Source organism: Terrapene carolina, unplaced genomic scaffold (genome assembly GCF_002925995.2).
Source record: "Terrapene carolina triunguis isolate 2854851 unplaced genomic scaffold, T_m_triunguis-2.0 Scaffold189, whole genome shotgun sequence".
Classification (NCBI taxonomy): Eukaryota; Metazoa; Chordata; order Testudines; family Emydidae; genus Terrapene; species Terrapene triunguis.
The window spans coordinates 8,361,836-8,379,853 of NW_020664540.1; the positions used below are offsets into that span (position 1 = coordinate 8,361,836).

The 18,018-nt window shown below is 40.7% G+C and overlaps 1 protein-coding gene across 1 annotated transcript in view; it reads right to left on the reverse strand.

Moving 5' to 3' along the window:
• MNAT1 (MNAT1 component of CDK activating kinase) overlaps positions 1-18,018 on the reverse strand; it is a 183,873-nt gene that overhangs the window by 133,257 nt on the left and 32,598 nt on the right. Inside the window, exons 2-3 of the mRNA XM_026654211.1 lie at positions 3,468-3,620; positions 1,910-1,983 (exon numbers count right to left, since the gene is read on the reverse strand). Coding sequence (XP_026509996.1) covers positions 1,910-1,983; positions 3,468-3,620 — 227 coding nt within the window. The remainder of the gene's footprint in view (positions 1-1,909; positions 1,984-3,467; positions 3,621-18,018) is intronic.

An 18,018-nucleotide genomic window follows, 5' to 3' on the forward strand; every position in this document is an offset into this window, starting at 1 on the left:
GTGTGTGTGTGTGTGTGTGTGTGTGTGTGTGTGTGTGTGTGTGTGTGTGTGTGTGTAAAAATGTAAATACTGGCAGGTCAGTACCATAATGTTTATGTTTGTTGCTATATCACCAGTGTTCTCCCTGCTCTTTCGATTTAAAAAAAATAAAGGAAAATTGACTAAGCATAATAGGCTTCTTGTGAAGGGGAACTGAATCTTTCAAATAAGGTTATAGATCACATCTAATGAGAGAACACACTGTAAATGACATGTGCTCAAGTTGAACTCCAAAGAAACAATCACTGGGGAAACAGCAACAAAATGTCCCAGGGGCTGCAGAGATAGACACTGCTGCATGTTTTATATATTTTGGTCTATAAACCACATTTTTATTTTAGGGCTTATGGCTTTTATTTATTTACTTTTAATTTATCAGGCATCCAGAGTAAGGTGAAACTGAACTTCAGCTCACTTTTGACCTCTACCATATAAAATCTATTCAAACCTCAACAGAAGGTCAATTTCTGCTTCCACCTACACCAGCTTCCTAATCTGTGCGCTGTATCAGCAGTCAACAGTAATGGTCATGTGTTATACAGGGGCCAGTCCGCCATGCAGCGCCTGTAGCATGGTACCGATTTGCACTTGGTTCATATTTGGCAATTTAACATCAACCGTGAGAGCTAGAAATATAAATACAATCTTAAACTCTGGAGAAGACTCGATGGTGCACATACTCCCACCCACTCAGCCAAGCTTTCCATTCACCTGAGGCGAATGGATGTTTCAAGCCCTGGTAATAGCAATAATGAGATGGAAGCCTATGGCAAATGCTACAAAATATTCTTTTCCGTTTCACGAGCACAAAATAGATTCTCCCAGCATCATTTCAACAATCTGTCCAAGTTGCTAGAACCTCCTCCAGACACACACACACACACACACACACACACACACCCCTACCTGTCCCAAAGGCTTTGGCCTGCTTGGCTATATCTGAAGTTTCCCAACCAAACACTTTAGCTCTCCACCTTCAACCTTCTGATGCCAACAATAACACAACATGCTACTTATAGCTGCAAAGGTGGGGAATGCAACTCTCTGAAGCTAACACCAACAAAGTTCAAAGGAATGCTTACTCTTCTTTGCTGAAGAGTTAAAAGGGAGCAAGATCACCTTCAACGTTTTTTCTTTGAAACCTCAATCATTGCCTTCCCTGTAAGCACCCAGCCCCTTCAGTCCTCCTCCAAAAAACAAACAATTTAAGAGCGACTCCTTTGAACACTTCTAGTTTTGTCTATGCAGACTCCATCACCCTGCCATAAATCCTGAGTAACTCTAAAAAAGCGGAAAATGAACTCCAATACAAACAAATTCCTCCCTCAAAGGACAAGTCTCTGCTTCAGCAAATCCAAGGAGAAAGAGTTCAGCGTCTGCTCCTAAACCTTCCTCTCCCGCGTAGCAACATAAAATGCTGCCACAGTGGTATGTAAGGTCATCTGCTTCAAAGCAGCTTCCAACTACTGTACTCACAGAAGCAAAATGATGAAAGACACCATATGGCTGCTGTCATGGTAAATAAAGCTAACAGAGGCATATAATAAGAATTTGAATTTTTCTTCTTTGTTTAATCTTTTCTATTGCAGCACCACCAATGTCCTGTGTGCCTTTCCTTTCCAGCAATAAAACACCACTTCCTCTATGCATCAGTTTTTCTCTTGCAGATAAAATGTTTATTACTTAAATATGTCCCCCAATCAGACAAATATGATTAAAAATGTACGGCGAAAGTAATTAGATAAACATCAGATACCATGATAAATCCTATTAAAGAAATGCAGCTTTGATATTCTCTTAGGCAGTCAGAAGATAAAAGCCTGTGGTCTCCTGAGCACAGCACATCAAAAATGCAAGCATTAAGACTTACCAATTTCTTCTACTTCTTCCAGGAAATCATTATATTCCGTTAGACTGGGAAAGTCATCTTCTCTTTTATTGTATCTGAGAGAGACGAGAAACTAGTGTTTGCATAATGCACCGAGATGGTAGTTTAATTCAACACTGTGCTCGTTTCATACACGGTATATATGGCCAAGGATTATTATTATCAGACTACAATATGTCTCCTTTAAAGTGAACTAGGACTGCCCATCCCCAAGTGAAGAGGCCACCACTGTCTGAACCAGTGCTACACCTGAGTCTTTACCACATTTCTGGGGCTGCAAAGGAGTGGAGGCATAGGCTAGAGAGTGTACCAATTCCGAATCAGCTCCACAAACACTACTAAAAGAAGGGCAGACTTACTAGGAGTACTCTCAGTTAGAAAATAACCACCTCAACTCCTTGGGGAAATGGCTGAAGAGTATGCAGTTTGGCTTTGTGTCCATCTCTGGTACAGCCAATAAGTCCCACTGTATTTGAGTCCAGGCACCCACACCTCTCAAAGCTCACATGTGGGACACAACAATGACCCAAAATGAGGGACAGACAAAAGTTACTCATGCAACAAACATAAAATGTTGTGGGATTCATCTCTTCAGCGTCAATAACCCTTTCACACAATCCTTTATTTCTGACAAAAACAGTTTTCAACAGTAAAAAGGTGAGAGAACAACAAAATTTTACTCCTGAGGGAATTCTGCACCAAAAAACCTAAATTCTGCACACAATATAATAAAGTAACAATATAATCATGCCATTTTCAATTATTTTGGTAATTTTATTTCAAAATACCTGTCAGCAAGTATGTCTGTAATAATACAACAAAAAAGATTCAGGAAATGTTTTTTGACAGACAGATTCCTTACCAACACTTGTATGTCAAGCACAGAAGACTTTAAGGATATGTCTACACAGACAAGAAAAACCCATGGCTGGCCAATGCCAGCCAACTCGAGCTTGAGAGGGTCAGGCTGTGGGTGGTGTTTCATTCCTGTGCAGACTTCCGGGCTCAGAGTAGAGCCGGAGCTCTGGAACCCTCCCACCTTACAGGGTCCGGCCCCAGTCTTCATTTGTGGGACCCTCACATCTTCAAACTCCATGGTTCAAAAGATAGGTCCAGATGCAACAACAACAAGGCTCTTGTTCCTTGATCCACTCATTGATTCACCTCAGAAGGACAAAGCAACTATTGTCCTCGTGCTCTAGAGCCAATTCAATTTGGAAGGTCAACCCTTTTCAAGGAGGCAAGCACAACACCCCCCACATTACATACAGTGGATCTAGTTAGGAAAGCAAAGACCCCCTCAAGGTCATGTTGAGCCTCCATTCCTAACGAGGTCAACCAGCTACATGGCTTGCAGAGCAAATCAATTCCTTTTTTAAAATAAAAAATTAGACACTTAAAACCTTCAAAGCGAAACAAAATTAAGACATCTGAATCTTTAGATCCCCACACATACTCCCATTGGCAAAAATAACGCCTTTTTTGAAGATGGAAATAACTAAGTCCATTTGAATTTAGTTTTCTGAACTATGATACTCACACTTTCAATACTTTCTTGCGAATTTCAACCTCCTTGTCAATGGCAGGGTCTTCAAAAAGCTGCACTCTGAAGTTGTTCTTCCGCAGCGGGGTATTACACTCCTGACAGTTTCCGGCCCCCCGGACGAACAGCAGCTCCACACAACTCTCGCATCTGAAGGAGAGAAAAATGAGTTAAATGAAAGAGTGATGCTTAACAGTAACTGCAAGGTGAGTCTTTCCCCTGTTTATTATTTGCACATTATTTTTAATTTTGTGTGAACGAGAGTGAGAGAAAGGAAACACTCTGTGCTCGTGAAAGGTGCCAGGTTAACATCACTAGAAACAAATGGCCTCCATTCAAAGTACCCAAGAGCACCAGCAATGGCAGTGCAAGTTGCCCTACGTTGGCCTGGTCTAAGGAAGCCTCCTCCAGGGGGTGAGGCATTTATTCTCCCTGTTTAAACCACTTGGCCTCTTTGCTAAGAACGCCAGGTAGCCTGCATCCTCACTGCAAAGTGGGGGAGTGGATGACCTGGATGGAAAAAGAAGGGGAGCTGGCAGAAACCCCCAGGGGTTACCTGCACTGTACACTTATCTGCCGGGTAGTCCCAGACAGCTGATAATGAAGTTGTAGCCTGCTTAAACTTATAACAAATATCTCCTGTCCTCCTTTCTGTATAGCCGGACAATAAGGTATCACAATCTGGTCCTAGCCCTCCCAGCAACTATAGCTAGTACTGTAACAATTCTGTCACTCTGGGCCTGTGCTAGATTCAAACCAGACTCAACCACATTCAAGAGATTCTATGTCCCATTATTACCAATACTCAGTGTTAGAGTACCCTTATTTTTTCTGCTCATAAATTCAGAGCACTGCACATAGATATATTGTACACAGAAGCGGCAACCCCACCCCCCAAAATGCTGATTTCTACCACATTAACAAGTATCTTAGTTTATAACGGTCACTTGTTAAATGTCAGTTGACATTTAACAACAAAAGAAGAACACACACAGGACATGGAAACCAATACAAAACTCAAGATGTATTTGGGTACTCATATCATGCAAAATACTAGCACAGGACAACACCTGTTGCAGTCATGTCCTATTGTTGAGAGAGAGCGCACTATTTATATCTTCGGTACATTAAAGCCATGAAACAGTTGTGTACTAATGGCAAAGCTTCACTGTCTCTTCCTAATCTCAGTCTGCCAGGCAAATGATTAGAGAGAGTTAAGAGAAATACTAAGACAGTTGTGAAGGATCTTGAAACAAAAACTTCCATCCCGCTGAGCGGACTGGTTCCATTACTTATTGAGGCAGAGCAGGCTAAAGCAACCCAATTTTATTCTGCCTTCATTTAAGATTTGAAATTGCAGAACAGTGCAATTGTAATTATTTGCTCTGAGGTTATTTTGTCATTCTGCTTGTATGCTTGCTATCTTAAATACTGGCCAACCCCATTCAATTAACCAATCTTCCTCTTATTTATATTTCACACACACTTACTACTTCTACTTCAGAAGCACAAACACATTTAAATACAATTTATCAGAGAAGGAGGAAAAAAACTTTTTAGCACATTAGACCAGAAAAAATGATGTCAGCTCAAAAATTAAGTTTCTGTTCAAACTGTTTTGCCTACTATCATTTACAATCAACACCCATAACTGAAATAATAGAAAGACGGTGGGAAGGAAACGTTCTCTTTTTACCACTATGTTTACTTTGTGCATGTGACAACCCAATGTGTATAGACAGTTTCATTGTTTCCTTGATTTAGGCAGTGAATTTTGTTTGTGTGGGTCTCTCACTACATCACCTGGTGCAGAAGAGAGGGTGGGGGAAGGGGACAGATTTTATTTTTAAATTAGGGAAACAAAACTGCAAAGCTACAGAGATTTGCAAGTTGACCCCGGCGCTGATGTTTTTATTATAGTATTGACTAGGGACCAACTGAGAACAGGACCCTACTGTGCCAGGCACTGTGCAAACACAGTAATACCTGAAGCAACATAACATTCTCCCTCCCTCCCCCCGAATTGACTAGATTTCAAGTTCAAACTAGACCCGACTCTGGAAAGCATCCTTACTTGGGAAAGCACTGGAGCAAGCGCTCTAGTGCTTTCCCAAATTGGGGCCAGTGTCTCTTGAAAGCTAGAAAATATCTGTCCATACCAAAAGGGTGACAGGACACCTCTAGCGGGGAATTCCATTTCATGTGGTCAAGTTACCATTTCTCTCATGCTCTAGAGCCAAATCCTGCCCTCCATTACTTATATGCAACCCCTTTTGAGTTCAAGAGGGGTTAAATGGGACTTTTTAAGGGCAGAATTTGGCACAGAGCAGGCAAAAATCTCCTGTCCAACAGCACTATCCTCACTATCCCAGAGAATGACTTCATAGAGTTGAAACACTACACTGATCAGCCATACATGCCCTCAAGCAAAGGGAGGTCTGGCCACCTTCTCAACAATTGATCGCAGACACGTTTGATCTCAAGAATATTCTTGTTTTATTAAAAGAAAAGAAATAATCTCCTGAGATCCCGTCTGACTGGTTCTCTTTGATCTCTTTGTGTACCACTAAACCCAAACACATTTATAAGACAAGGACAGGCTGCAGGAAAGAGGGGATTAATTCATTTTGAAAGTGCACACAGGCCCTGATCCTGATTAGGGTCCTGCTGTGCTAGGTGTTGTACAAACAGGAAAAGAAAATATGGTTTCTGCCCCAAAAAGTTTATAATCCAAGACCTCAATCCTGCAACATGCAGACGAACTGCTGCATCCACATGGAGTCCCAGTGGAGTTCTCTACAGGCACAGCAGTCAGATCACGTGTTGCACATAGGGTGACCACCTTTTCAAAAGGCAAAAGCAGGACACACGCAGGAGATGCCGCCCCTCTCTGTGCCCTCCCCTTCCCCTCCCCCCAAGGCCGCACCCCCTGGCCAGGCCGGAAGCCAGACCGGGTTAAGAGCCGCCCAGGGAGCCTGTGCTGCTGTAGGAGTTCCGGACTCTCCACCTGCCCTGGGCAGGGGGAGAAGGACTAGGAGATGGAGCCTCGTGGCAAGGGGGAGGGGGCTAAGGCCAACCTCAGCTCCCCCACCCCACCCCACCGGCAAGAGGCTGGTGCCGCCCCTGAGCCTCGGGCAAGCACAGAGCAGCACCACAGGGAATCCAGGACAAATGGTGTCCCAGAGTCATTCAGCCCAGGACTGGGACTTGAACTCTGTATTTCAGGACTGTCCAACCCAATTCGGGATGGGTGGTTACCCTAGTTGCACATTGTAGGATCAGGGCCTAAGATGACATCACAGAGTTGTCCCAAGGAGGGTCATGCATAGGCTGTGCAGATTCAGACAATGTACCATGCATCTATTTAGCAGTAATAGCAATACCAGCTAGTGTAGCATTCCCTTACTTGCCCACCTTTTGACAATTCCATTTAGCAAATGGCACGCCACTTAGCCTTAGTGTATCAGTTACTCTACTTAATCAGGACAAGCATTTTTGGCCCCAATTCAGTAAAGCCCTTAAGTATATGCTTAATTCCCATTGAAGTCTGTGCTTAAGGGCTTTGCTGAATTGGGTCCTTTGTCAGGACTTCAGGGAACTAATATAGCCTAATAATAACAGAGGTTATGGATTTGTTCAGACCTAGATCCTGTTCCCATACAAGTCAATGGCATAATTCCTAATGATCTCAGTGGGAACTGGACCCTGAATAATGATGCATTTGACAGGGACATGTGATGCTTAACCAAATAGAAAATATAGATGTGAAATTGCGAACTCCAGTCTTAATACAGAAGATGTCAAAGAAAACTATGAATTAGCGTATCATTTGTATTCACAATATTTTATTTAATTTTACATTTGTGTGTGTGTGGTAAAAAACACTTTCTTAATTGGGAGGAGTCATCCAACAGGGTATCTGGGTGGATAGGGAGTGGGGAAAGGAGTTACTAATTTCACCTAAAAATAGGTCACACAAACGTCTAGAAGAGACCTGGACTCTTTACAGTAGAATAAGAGCCGCAAGACTCAATTATTACAAAGGTCAACCAACATTTGTAGAATACTGGCAAAATGTACTAACAACTTTTTATCCCCCTTCAGAAGTGCCAAATGTTAAATGAACATCTCATGCTTATAAAAGGGCCCGCTCTATAATTACGCTGAGAAGTGTGACAGACTGACAACATTCTGCAATATCATGAATTAACTGTATGGCATGAAGATAAACTTTATGGAATTAGAGTTAATACCTTTGGGGTAAACTGTATTAAAATGCAACTGCGTATGTGACACTGTATCTACACCTCTACCTCAACATAACGCGACCCGATATAACACGAATTCAGATATAACGCGGTAAAGCAGTGCTCCGGGGGGGGGGGGGGGGGGGCGCAGGGCTGCGCACTCCGGTGGATCAAAGCAAGTTCAATATAACGCAGTTTCACCTATAATGCGGTAAGATTTTTTGGCTCCCGAGGACAGCGTTATATCGAGGTAGAGGTGTACCTTCCTTAGTAAGGAGGGGGGATGCTAATGTACTTCCTCCCTTATCAACCCTTTCAAGCCACTCTCCTGGAGAGGTATGCGTATATTAGGGACGTAAATATCAGTTTAAAAAGTTAACCGGTTACACGATTCAAATTAGATTGTGTAACTCGTTAACCTGGCCCAGCAGGGGCTGGGGCCGCTCCAGGGCTGGAGCCCCGCTGGCCCGGTTAGGGCTGGGGCCCCTCCTGCCGGCACGGGGCCGCCAGGGTTAACAGTTACAGTCAGTTAACAGTAAGCCTAATGCTTACCAGTTAACCTTTTACATCCCTAGCATATATTAGTTCAAACTGGATTCTCCAGGGATCAGCAGACAAAGAAAGGGGTTTTGGATAAATAGCCTGGTTGTAAACTGGCTCAGGACCTTCTTCCTGATCCAGCAAACAGAAGGACCCCTGGTCCGTGGAAGGCCCCAATCCATAAGGTAAGTTGGAAGGACTGGGCCTTATTCTGAGCTGAACTTGTAACCACAGGGGTGTGAAGGACTGTTCCTGTCAGAATCCATGTTAGGGTTGGGGTGAACCCTGGTAAGCTTATTAGCATACTTGTAGATACATTAAAACAATAAACGTGTTTTTTCTGTAATGTTATTTATCTTAAGAGTAAAGCAGGCTTCCTTAGAGAGCACAGTGTGGTACCTTATAACTAGAGCAAATAAACCTATTATCAGTCTCTGAAAAGAAAGCAAGCAGATGTCTTTGAGCAACTTGTCTATGCTGGGGATAACAGTGCAGGCAGGGAACGGTGCAGCCTGGAAATACCCCAGTCAGAAGAGAAAGACAAGAATCTCCACCGTGAAAGGCAATGGCTGGGGAGCTGGAAGCCTGAGAGCACGCACCCTTGCTGGACAACTGACGGGAAATACAGGTGAGGTTGCCCTGAACTGCATTAGCAAGATGGTATATTTACAAGGAATGCAAATAAAAAAACCCAGCTAAATGTATTTAGCATTGTGAATGCATTCACAACACTAAATTACTCTTGAGCTTAGCCATGAGGCCGAGAAGCACTACACGTAACCTAAATATTTAGTTGGTAAAGAGGTCTCTCTGTTGTGCTTCAGAAACATTTTTTAAAAGTTTAAGGTTTTGTGGGGAGAACATTAGATATTTCACAAAATAAGCTCCACTTACTAGAGCTGGGCATTTATTTTGGACAAACCATCTTAAAAAAAAAAAAAAAAAAAAAAAAAACCACCTTCAAATAGTAAAAACTTGGGTGTGATCCAGCATTTTGAGCATCTCCCTATGGACTGCCCTTGGTGGGTGTGGAAGGAATAAAGGATCAGGCCCTGCTGATGCTATTCCTATGTTAAGACAAATGGAAATAGTTCACATTTTGATGGTGCTGCATATTGTTTTAGTCTGGTTGGCTGCAGAGCAAACAAAACAGCAGCATAAAGGAAGGGCTATCTCTGCAAGCAGAAGTGCTAGAAATGCTTTTTAATGAAATCTTAGATTCTGCTGAGTACAGCAAAAGTCTGCAGAAGAAGCCTAGATCCATGGTCATTACTCATTCCTAAGAACATTTTTATGGTTTTCTTTTGTTTTTGAAGCAGAGCAGTAGAGTTGTTTTATTCTCCTTCTTTGCAGAGTTGGGTTTTTATTTTATTTTTTAAGTAAAGATGTACTTACTTTAAACTATAGAAGACTGTTGGTTAATATGGCAGGAAAAAATGCAGATAGAAGTCATTAATATATTAGATTTTTTTTTTTTAAAGTAACCTGCATTTCATCAATGAACCATTCTGCCTAGGCACAGTTCAGATAAAATGAGAACAGATCGGAACATTTATCCCAGACTTGAACCAAAACCAAAGTGGTTCAAAGGTGTGGGGGGAGGAGTAGAGCAATTATTTTTCTCTTTTCATTTGCACTTGTCTCAGAGGCCTTTCTAGTTTTCAGGTGGAGCCAGAAGAGGCGGCACTAAGATACCAGCAGATGAGAGGTTTTGTTGTATATGTGACTAGGAAACAAGAAATCTCTTAAGAAAAGCTCGATCTAGTAAGATTTCTACCCTGATTTCCAGGCTGCAGATTCTTTATAGAAAGCTGACCACCCTTTTAGTGCAGATAAAAAAAAAGATTCCTGATTTCTAGACAGCTTTCAAAGTTATGTTGATTTCACAAGATTCACATGTGGTTAATAGCCACCCATGCTCCACGGCAGTGTCTGCTGCACACAAATACGGAGTAAAGCTGTGGCTGACTCGTTATTACAGATTTGTTTTCGGAGATTGTGCCTTGTACCAGGCACAGACTGGGCTGCTGGGCACTGCCTAGTAGGCTGGTTCTTTCCATGGACTGAAGTAGTACTCAGCTCTGTGGTTCCAAAAGTTTATGGGATTTGGACCATTGCATGAACATTTTGCAGGTCACAGACCCAAAATGGTGGTGGCTGGGGGTCCAGAGGGAGGCAGGCAAGCAGTTGTGCAACAGGGCCTAGTGCTCCTGAGTAAGAGGAGCTTTCGAGAGCAGCTGATGGAACAGAGTGAAGGTGGAGCGGCTATGGGGTGGAATGGGGCAGCTTCTCCCTCCCTTCCCCACAGCACTTCGCTCTAGGGGTTGGGAAACACTGCTCCAAGGGACTGCAGCACAGATTGGAGAAAAACTGATGTTTTGGGGGGAGAGGGGCTTGGGTCCGTCCCCCCCAAAAAAAAAAACATTTTATTTAGTTAGTTAAGTTTCTCTTTTTAAAAATAAACCCAATTAAAATGAAATCAAATGTAATACTAAATATAAAGCCTTAACTTACTATAGCATCTTAAAACATTAAATAAAATAAATATGCTGAATCGATGCATGTATCAAAAACTTGAGTTAAAAGGCAGCTTTTCTATATAAAGAAAGATGGCTTTTCCCCTGATTCTAACTTTTGAGGTAAAACTTTCTAAATATGGCACAATCTGTCATGTACTATATTAAGGGCTTGATTCTGTGGGGAAGCCAGGGGCTGTGCTACCAGATTCAAGAGGCCGGCAAAGTCATCACAGTCACTGGGACCCGGCCTCTGACTCCACCAGACACCATCATCTCTCTCATCAGGATCATCTGCTGAGCCCACCTGGGCGATCTCATATTCTTATTTTATAGCTTCTCCCTATCTGAGCTCTGACTGGCTCAGTTCTCAAATTATGAATATTTATAGCTCCACCCACCACGGAAATTTACTCTCCTGCTCGTGGAAAAAACACTGAACTGCTCATTAACTACAAGCCCTTGCTTCTGGATGGCTCTGGGCATTCAAGTAAATAGCCTTGCTCTGTCTCCTTGCATGGGTACACAGACAGAGATACAAACAATCAGAAATCCATTAATTTCTCAACTGCCTCCCTCTTGGTCTCTAAACAAATATAACACTGCAATGCAAAAGGCATGTGGGTTACACGAGCAGACATCTTAGATTGTTTGTTCTTTTGTTTTTTCCTTTGTTTTTTCAGGGGGTTACATAACAAGGGAGAAGGAGCTAAGTGTGCAACCAGAAAGGAGCAACACCGGGGTCAAAGCAGGACACTGTGGGAAGAAGGGACAACATTCTATAGAGCGCAGCCTCTCATGGTGATTTTAACAGCTGGAAATTGGGGGTGGGGGGGGGACTGCAATGGCTGCAGGTCATTTAAAACAAAAAACAAAAAACACTATTTGGGAATATTTTCAAGAAATTCCTGAGTAAGTACCTCCGGGTTAAAAAGGAACATATGCCAAATGGAAAAAGTGCAACAAAGCGATGCAAGACCTGGTTGTCAGAATGAAGCAACATTATGAAAAATGCTCCTGAGGCCTGGTCTACACTAACCCCCCAATTCGAACTAAGGTACGCAACTTCAGCTACGTGAATAACGTAGCTGAAGTCGACGTACCTTAGTTCGAACTTACCGCGGTCCACACGCGGCAGGCAGGCTCCCACGTCAACTCCGCGTACTGCTCTCGCCGAGCAGGATTACCGGAGTCGACGGCGAGCACTTCTGGGTTCGATTTATCGCGTCCAGACAAGACGCAATTGTTGCACAACGTCACAGCAATAAATCCAACCCGGAAGTTCGATTGCCAGCCACCGAACTACCGCGTAAGTGTAGCCAAGCCCTTAGAAAGCAATGCTGTTGAAGAGGAGTTGGACACATCTGAACAATCTGGTTTACTAATTTTTGCACCATTCTTGCCTACCGTGTCTTACTGTGTCAGTAAATGATAACTTAGATTCTGGTCATAAATTTGTGTCTTGAGTGGATTACTTATGCATTTCAACATGTGTGTGCAAAATATAATTGGTATATTTGTTCGTTGTGGTAGTATTTATTGATCACATTTTTACTGTTACTGCTGGTTTTCTGAAATGATTTTTATTGCTCAGTATAATCAAATATCCTCGATGAAGGCTTCCTGTTTAAAAGTAAAGTTGTATTAGGCATTTATGAATTAACATTTTTAAAAAGTTTTTCCCCCCCAAACTATTGGTATGTTGCTAGAGATAAGGGTTTAAACAGATTTAGATAATCATTATGATTTATTAATTATTTTCCCTATAACACTGGGGTTAGAATAAATTATATCATTTAAACAGTGGTACAAACAGCCACAGAAGTAGGAATCTTCCATTTACGAACTCAATTTTTTAAAACTTAGTGCCCTGAGTGACACTCGCTGACAAGGACTTTTTTTTTTTTTTTTTTTAAAAACATTTTGCTTCAGGTTCCAGCTTAGACATAAGGGGTTATGAATGCCCGTCATCTGCAACGTCTATAACTTCAGAATCATCTGCTGGTACCACCAGCAGTGCTGCAACTAAACAAACCTCAGATAGTAAATTACCTGTATGAAAGAAAGACGAAGACTTTCTTCATCATCCAGTCAATCCATGGATGAGCTGGTAATCAGGACCAGCAAATTCCAGTGAGACTCCATAGATGAAAGTATCTTGGACTGTTCATACAAACAAACTCTCCCTTTTGTCTTGTTCAGAAGAAATATTTCATTGACATGGTTCAGTCATTATGACCCGGCTACACTCTATCCAGTAGAGCAGACATTGTTGGAAGGTTACTGGATACAGGGTACAAGAAAGCAATTGAACAGCATGCAAAAAACATTGACGGGAAATTTGTTAATCTGAATCTTGATGGGTGGAGCAATGTACACAATGATCCAGTGATATGTACTTGTGTGACAACAGAAGATTCAGTTGTCTATCCTACAGAAGCAATTGATACAATAAGGAAATGCACAGCGGAATATTCAAAGGAAGTAGCGGTAAAAGCTACAACAAACTGTGACCAAAAATTCGAGTGTATAGTTTTATCACAGACACTGCTGAAAATGTAGCAAAGATGAGAAGAAATCTAGAAGAAGCTAATGAAAGGAAATTTAGAACATATGGCTGCAGTGCTCATCTGATTAATCTTTTAGCAAAAGACTAAAGCACAACTCTAGGAATAAAGAAAAATGTTGTTGAAGTAGCAAAATACTTCTGTAAACAACTGGTTTGCTTCAGCTTCACTGAACATAGCAGGAGGATGCAAAATTAGTTCTCCCCCAACATGTACGATGAAATTCAGTGGTTAACTGTTTTCAGCTATTTATTAAGAACTTGCCTATTCTGATGACAATTTGTGAAAAAAAATCGTGGCAAAATAGGTGGAACTATCACCCCCAAAGTAGTCAACATCAAAACTAAAGAAAAATGTTGAAGATATGCGGAATATACTGAAACCTATTTCCATCGCCTTGGACAAACTTCAGAAAGATTTCTGTTGAAATTTGGAAAGAACCTCAAGAGATATTGGAGAAAGAAATAACCAACAAAGTTAAACTGCAGGCAGGAAAGAAGTGGATAGATCAAGCACTTATTCCACCTAATTTTCTTGCCAATATTCTCAACCCAAAGTACCAGAATAGATCCCTAACCACTGAAGAAGATGCTACTGTTATGAAATAGGCAACTAATAAGCCACCCATCAGTCATGCCAACCATAATAAATTTCAGGGCTGGAGGTGAAACATTCAAGCAGTACGTGTTTGCTGATGATGTTTTAAAGAAAGTCATGCCACTTAGCTAGTGACTTCCACCAGTTCAAGACCTGGAACCAGAGTTTGTTGAAGTACTAAACAAGCTTTTGACAGGAGCAGCCTCTTCTGCATATACAGAAAGAATATTTTCTTCATTTGGACTAATTCATTCAAAATTGAGAAAAATCGATTGGGAGTTGAAAAGAAAGCAGAAAACTTGTCTCTTCCAGTTTATGAATAAAAATTAGGAAGGAGGGGGATGAGACCTACTAGTTTTAAAAGTCTGAAAGACAGCCTAAGTAATTTAGGAGAATGTTGTTTCATTTTGGAGAGACTTAGGTGAGTAGTTACCTAATCTCCAATCACTTTCACTTCGGCATATTTTAAAATTTTCCCAGGCTGCCCTGGGAAATGCACTGACTTCAATTCTCTGTTCCTTTAATAAATCATTTTGTTGTAAAAGTGAAACATGTTTTGATGAGAAAAGTTTATGTATCCAAAACATTTACTGTTGTTTTGTTTAATAAAAATAAATTGTATATGCTGTTTTGTGCATTTAAATTCCAGTTTCCATTCCTAATGCAACTTAACACAAATCAAGAGCAAAAAGTTAGTTAGTAATTAATATATCGTTCACTATTTTCTAACATATTAAAAAGTAAAATTAATGAGAACCTGAAAATATTAAGCTATATAATGGCTTATATAAATGTATATTGTTATAGTGCACCCACCTAGGCAGCAAAAAGATGTACCAAATCTAGTGTAAATACTCAATTTAGATGTAAATCAACAAATTTTAATGGTTACATCAACCAATGAGAATGTACCTTTCTTTACAAAATAAAAGTAATCAAAACTGATTTAATTAATCAAGTTTTTTCATTTGGAAATTGAAATCAGCAATTTACATCCATGATTTCAATCACCTTGATTTAAATCACCCTGCTACAAAAGAAGATGCACAGTTGCTTAGAGTGTGTGCATGCAGGTGCTCACGCGTATGTACAGCGCGGAAAAAGAGGAAAAAAGCATACTTTCTTTCTGTCCGGGTTCTACTGGGTCCTCAGGATGCATGGATTTTGCTGTTCTCATCTGGTGGAGGTATGACCTTGCAACCACTTTGTCAAGTGCTCAGGGACACTGGGCCAGGTAGTTAAAACATTTTAATTTGGCAAGTAAATGAACCATTCACACTGGTAGTTCACATACAGTCTTGAGAATAGAGTTCCTCAGGGCAATGACAAGCACAATTTTGGTTCCAGTCAATCAGAATCATAGTTCGACTTTAAACAGAACACAAAAAGCAGACCCAGTTACATACTTTATAAGCTACCTTAAGCTGTCTGCAGGACTCCTCTTGCCAGCCCCCAGTGATGAACTCTGGGTGGCAGAATCTCACACACAGAAACGACTCTTTTGCTAACCATTTTTCATTTTCACAATTCTTGTGGGACTCCCGGACAGCCTAATCTTTATTCCGACTTTTAAAAGAATTCAGTGAATGGTACTTTTTCTGGATCTGTATTATGTCAATTCTCATGGTCATCTGCCAAATTTTATGGCCATATGAATAATCTTTGTTTCATTATTTGCTTGGTCAGACTAGTCCTGCACTATTTCCCTAGAGAGAAGTGACCGAGTGAATCCAAATATCTGTAAGTACACGTCTGCTTAAAACCCTATTCTTCTAAAACTGCTTACATATTCAAATTATTCTGCAAATACAGAGCAGCTCATCTCACACATAAAACATAGCAGACTGAGCAGTGCTGAGAGCACCTCAGCCTACCGAATCGTGATTTAAGTGAAATGATGTATTAATTGTAGCAAAAACATTTGCACCACTGATCAATGTGTCAGTGTTTCCATTATAAATGTATTTCCAATGGCTGTAACTTTACCATAAGAATTTGCTGTGGGCTGGAACTTGGCTCATGCTTTCTTAGCACACTTGAGCCATTTTGTTTTTTAAGCAGCATTAGAAAAGAGTCTTTTGTGTTATTAACTGGAGCGGGGAGTGGGGAGAGAAGGAGATAAAATATTATTCTACATTGCAGATTTAAAAAAAAAAAAAAATGCTCTTAATGAGAGGTTACTATCTAGACAATTAGTTCCATAATCTAAAAATGAGGAATGATCAGTGCAGTAGATGGTAGTGTCAACTGATTGTGGTACCAGTTGAGTCAAACTCTCAAATGTTTACAGAGTATCTAAATATGTGTTCGCTTGACAATTCCAAAGAAGTTATTACACCACCAGGAAATAAGTGCTTTCACAATGACTGTGCATACCAGAATTCATACAAAATTTACCCAGTACATCGGAATAACTACTTCAAATCCATTACAGCCTAGTGGGCAAATACAAGCAAATAACTCCTTTTGTACTCATTGCTAGTTCTGAATAAGATCTTGGCAAGTTTTCAGGGTTTTCTATCAATTACAAGAAATCCATGACTCAAAAAAAAAAAAAAAAATTAATTCACCTATTTACCTACCAGGACAGCTAACAAGAGTTAGTAGCTGTCCACTTCACAAATGAACTTTTAAAAATACTGAAGAGCATTTTCAGTTACAAATGTCTCTATATTTGTCCTGAACTCAGCTCCTTAACTCATTTAAACTGTGGTCCGATTCAAATATGATCCATTGGCTCACATGAGCCAAGGCAAACATGCTTATTGTTAACAAGTTTAAGATCGTGTATAGAGCTTCTAATGCAAGACACTTAGGCTCCCCCACACCAATTCCTGCATTGTGAGAAACTTCCATGCCATCCTGTGCATGGTTTGTTCTTATGCCACTCCTGAAGGTTTTACAATTGTTTGCTTACTTATTTTGCGCATCCACTTGGTCATGCAAAAACACCCAAAATTAAAAAAATTAATCGCGATTAATCGCACTGTTAAACAATAATAGAATACCATTTATTTAAATATTTTTGGATGTTTTCTACAATTTTCAAATATATTGATTTCAATTACAACACAGAATACAAAGTGTAGTGCTCACTTTATATTTTTATTTTTGATTGCAAGTATTTGCACTATAAAAAACAAATAGTATTTTTCAATTCACCTAATATAAGTACTGTAGTGCAATCTCTTTATCATGAAAGTTGAACTTACAAATGTAGAATTATGTACAAAAAACAAAATGTAAAATTTTAGAGCCTGCAAGTCCACTCAGTCCTACTTCTTGTTCAGCCAATCGCTCAGACAAACAAGTTTGTTTACATTTGCAGGAGATAATACTGTCTGGTTCTTGTTTACAATGTCGCCTGAGAGTGAGAACAGGCGTTCGCATGGCACTGTTGTAACCGGAATCGCAAGATATTTACGTGCCAGATGCACTAAAGATTCATATGTCCCTTCATGCTTCAACCACCATTCCAGGGGACATGTGTCCATGCTGATAATGGGTTCTGATTGATAAGAATCCAAAGCAGTGCAGACTGACATGTTCATTTTCATTATCGGAGTCAGATGTCACCAACGGAAGGTTGATTTTTCTTTTTTGGTGGTTCGGGTTCTGTAGTTTCTGCATTGGAGTGTTGCTCTTTTAAGACTTCTGAAAGCATGCTCTACACCTCGTCCCTATCAGATTTTGGAAGGCACTTCAGATTCTTAAACCTTCGGTCGACTGCTGTAGCTATCTTTAGAAATCTCACATTGGTACCTTCTTTGCGTTTTGTGAAAGTGTTCTTAAAATGAATATGTGCAGAGTCATCATCCTAGACTGCTAGAACATTAAATATATAGCAGAATGCGGGTAAAACAGAGCAGGGGATGTACAATTCTCCCCCAAGGAGTTCAGTCACAAATTTAATTAACACATTATTTTTTGAATGAGCGTCATCAGCATGGAATCATGTCCTCTGGAATGGTGGCTGAAGCATGAAGGGGCATACTAATGTTTAGCATATCTGGCATGTAAATATCTTGCAATGCTGGCTACAAAAAGTGCCATGCGAATGCCTGTTCTCACTTTCTGGTGA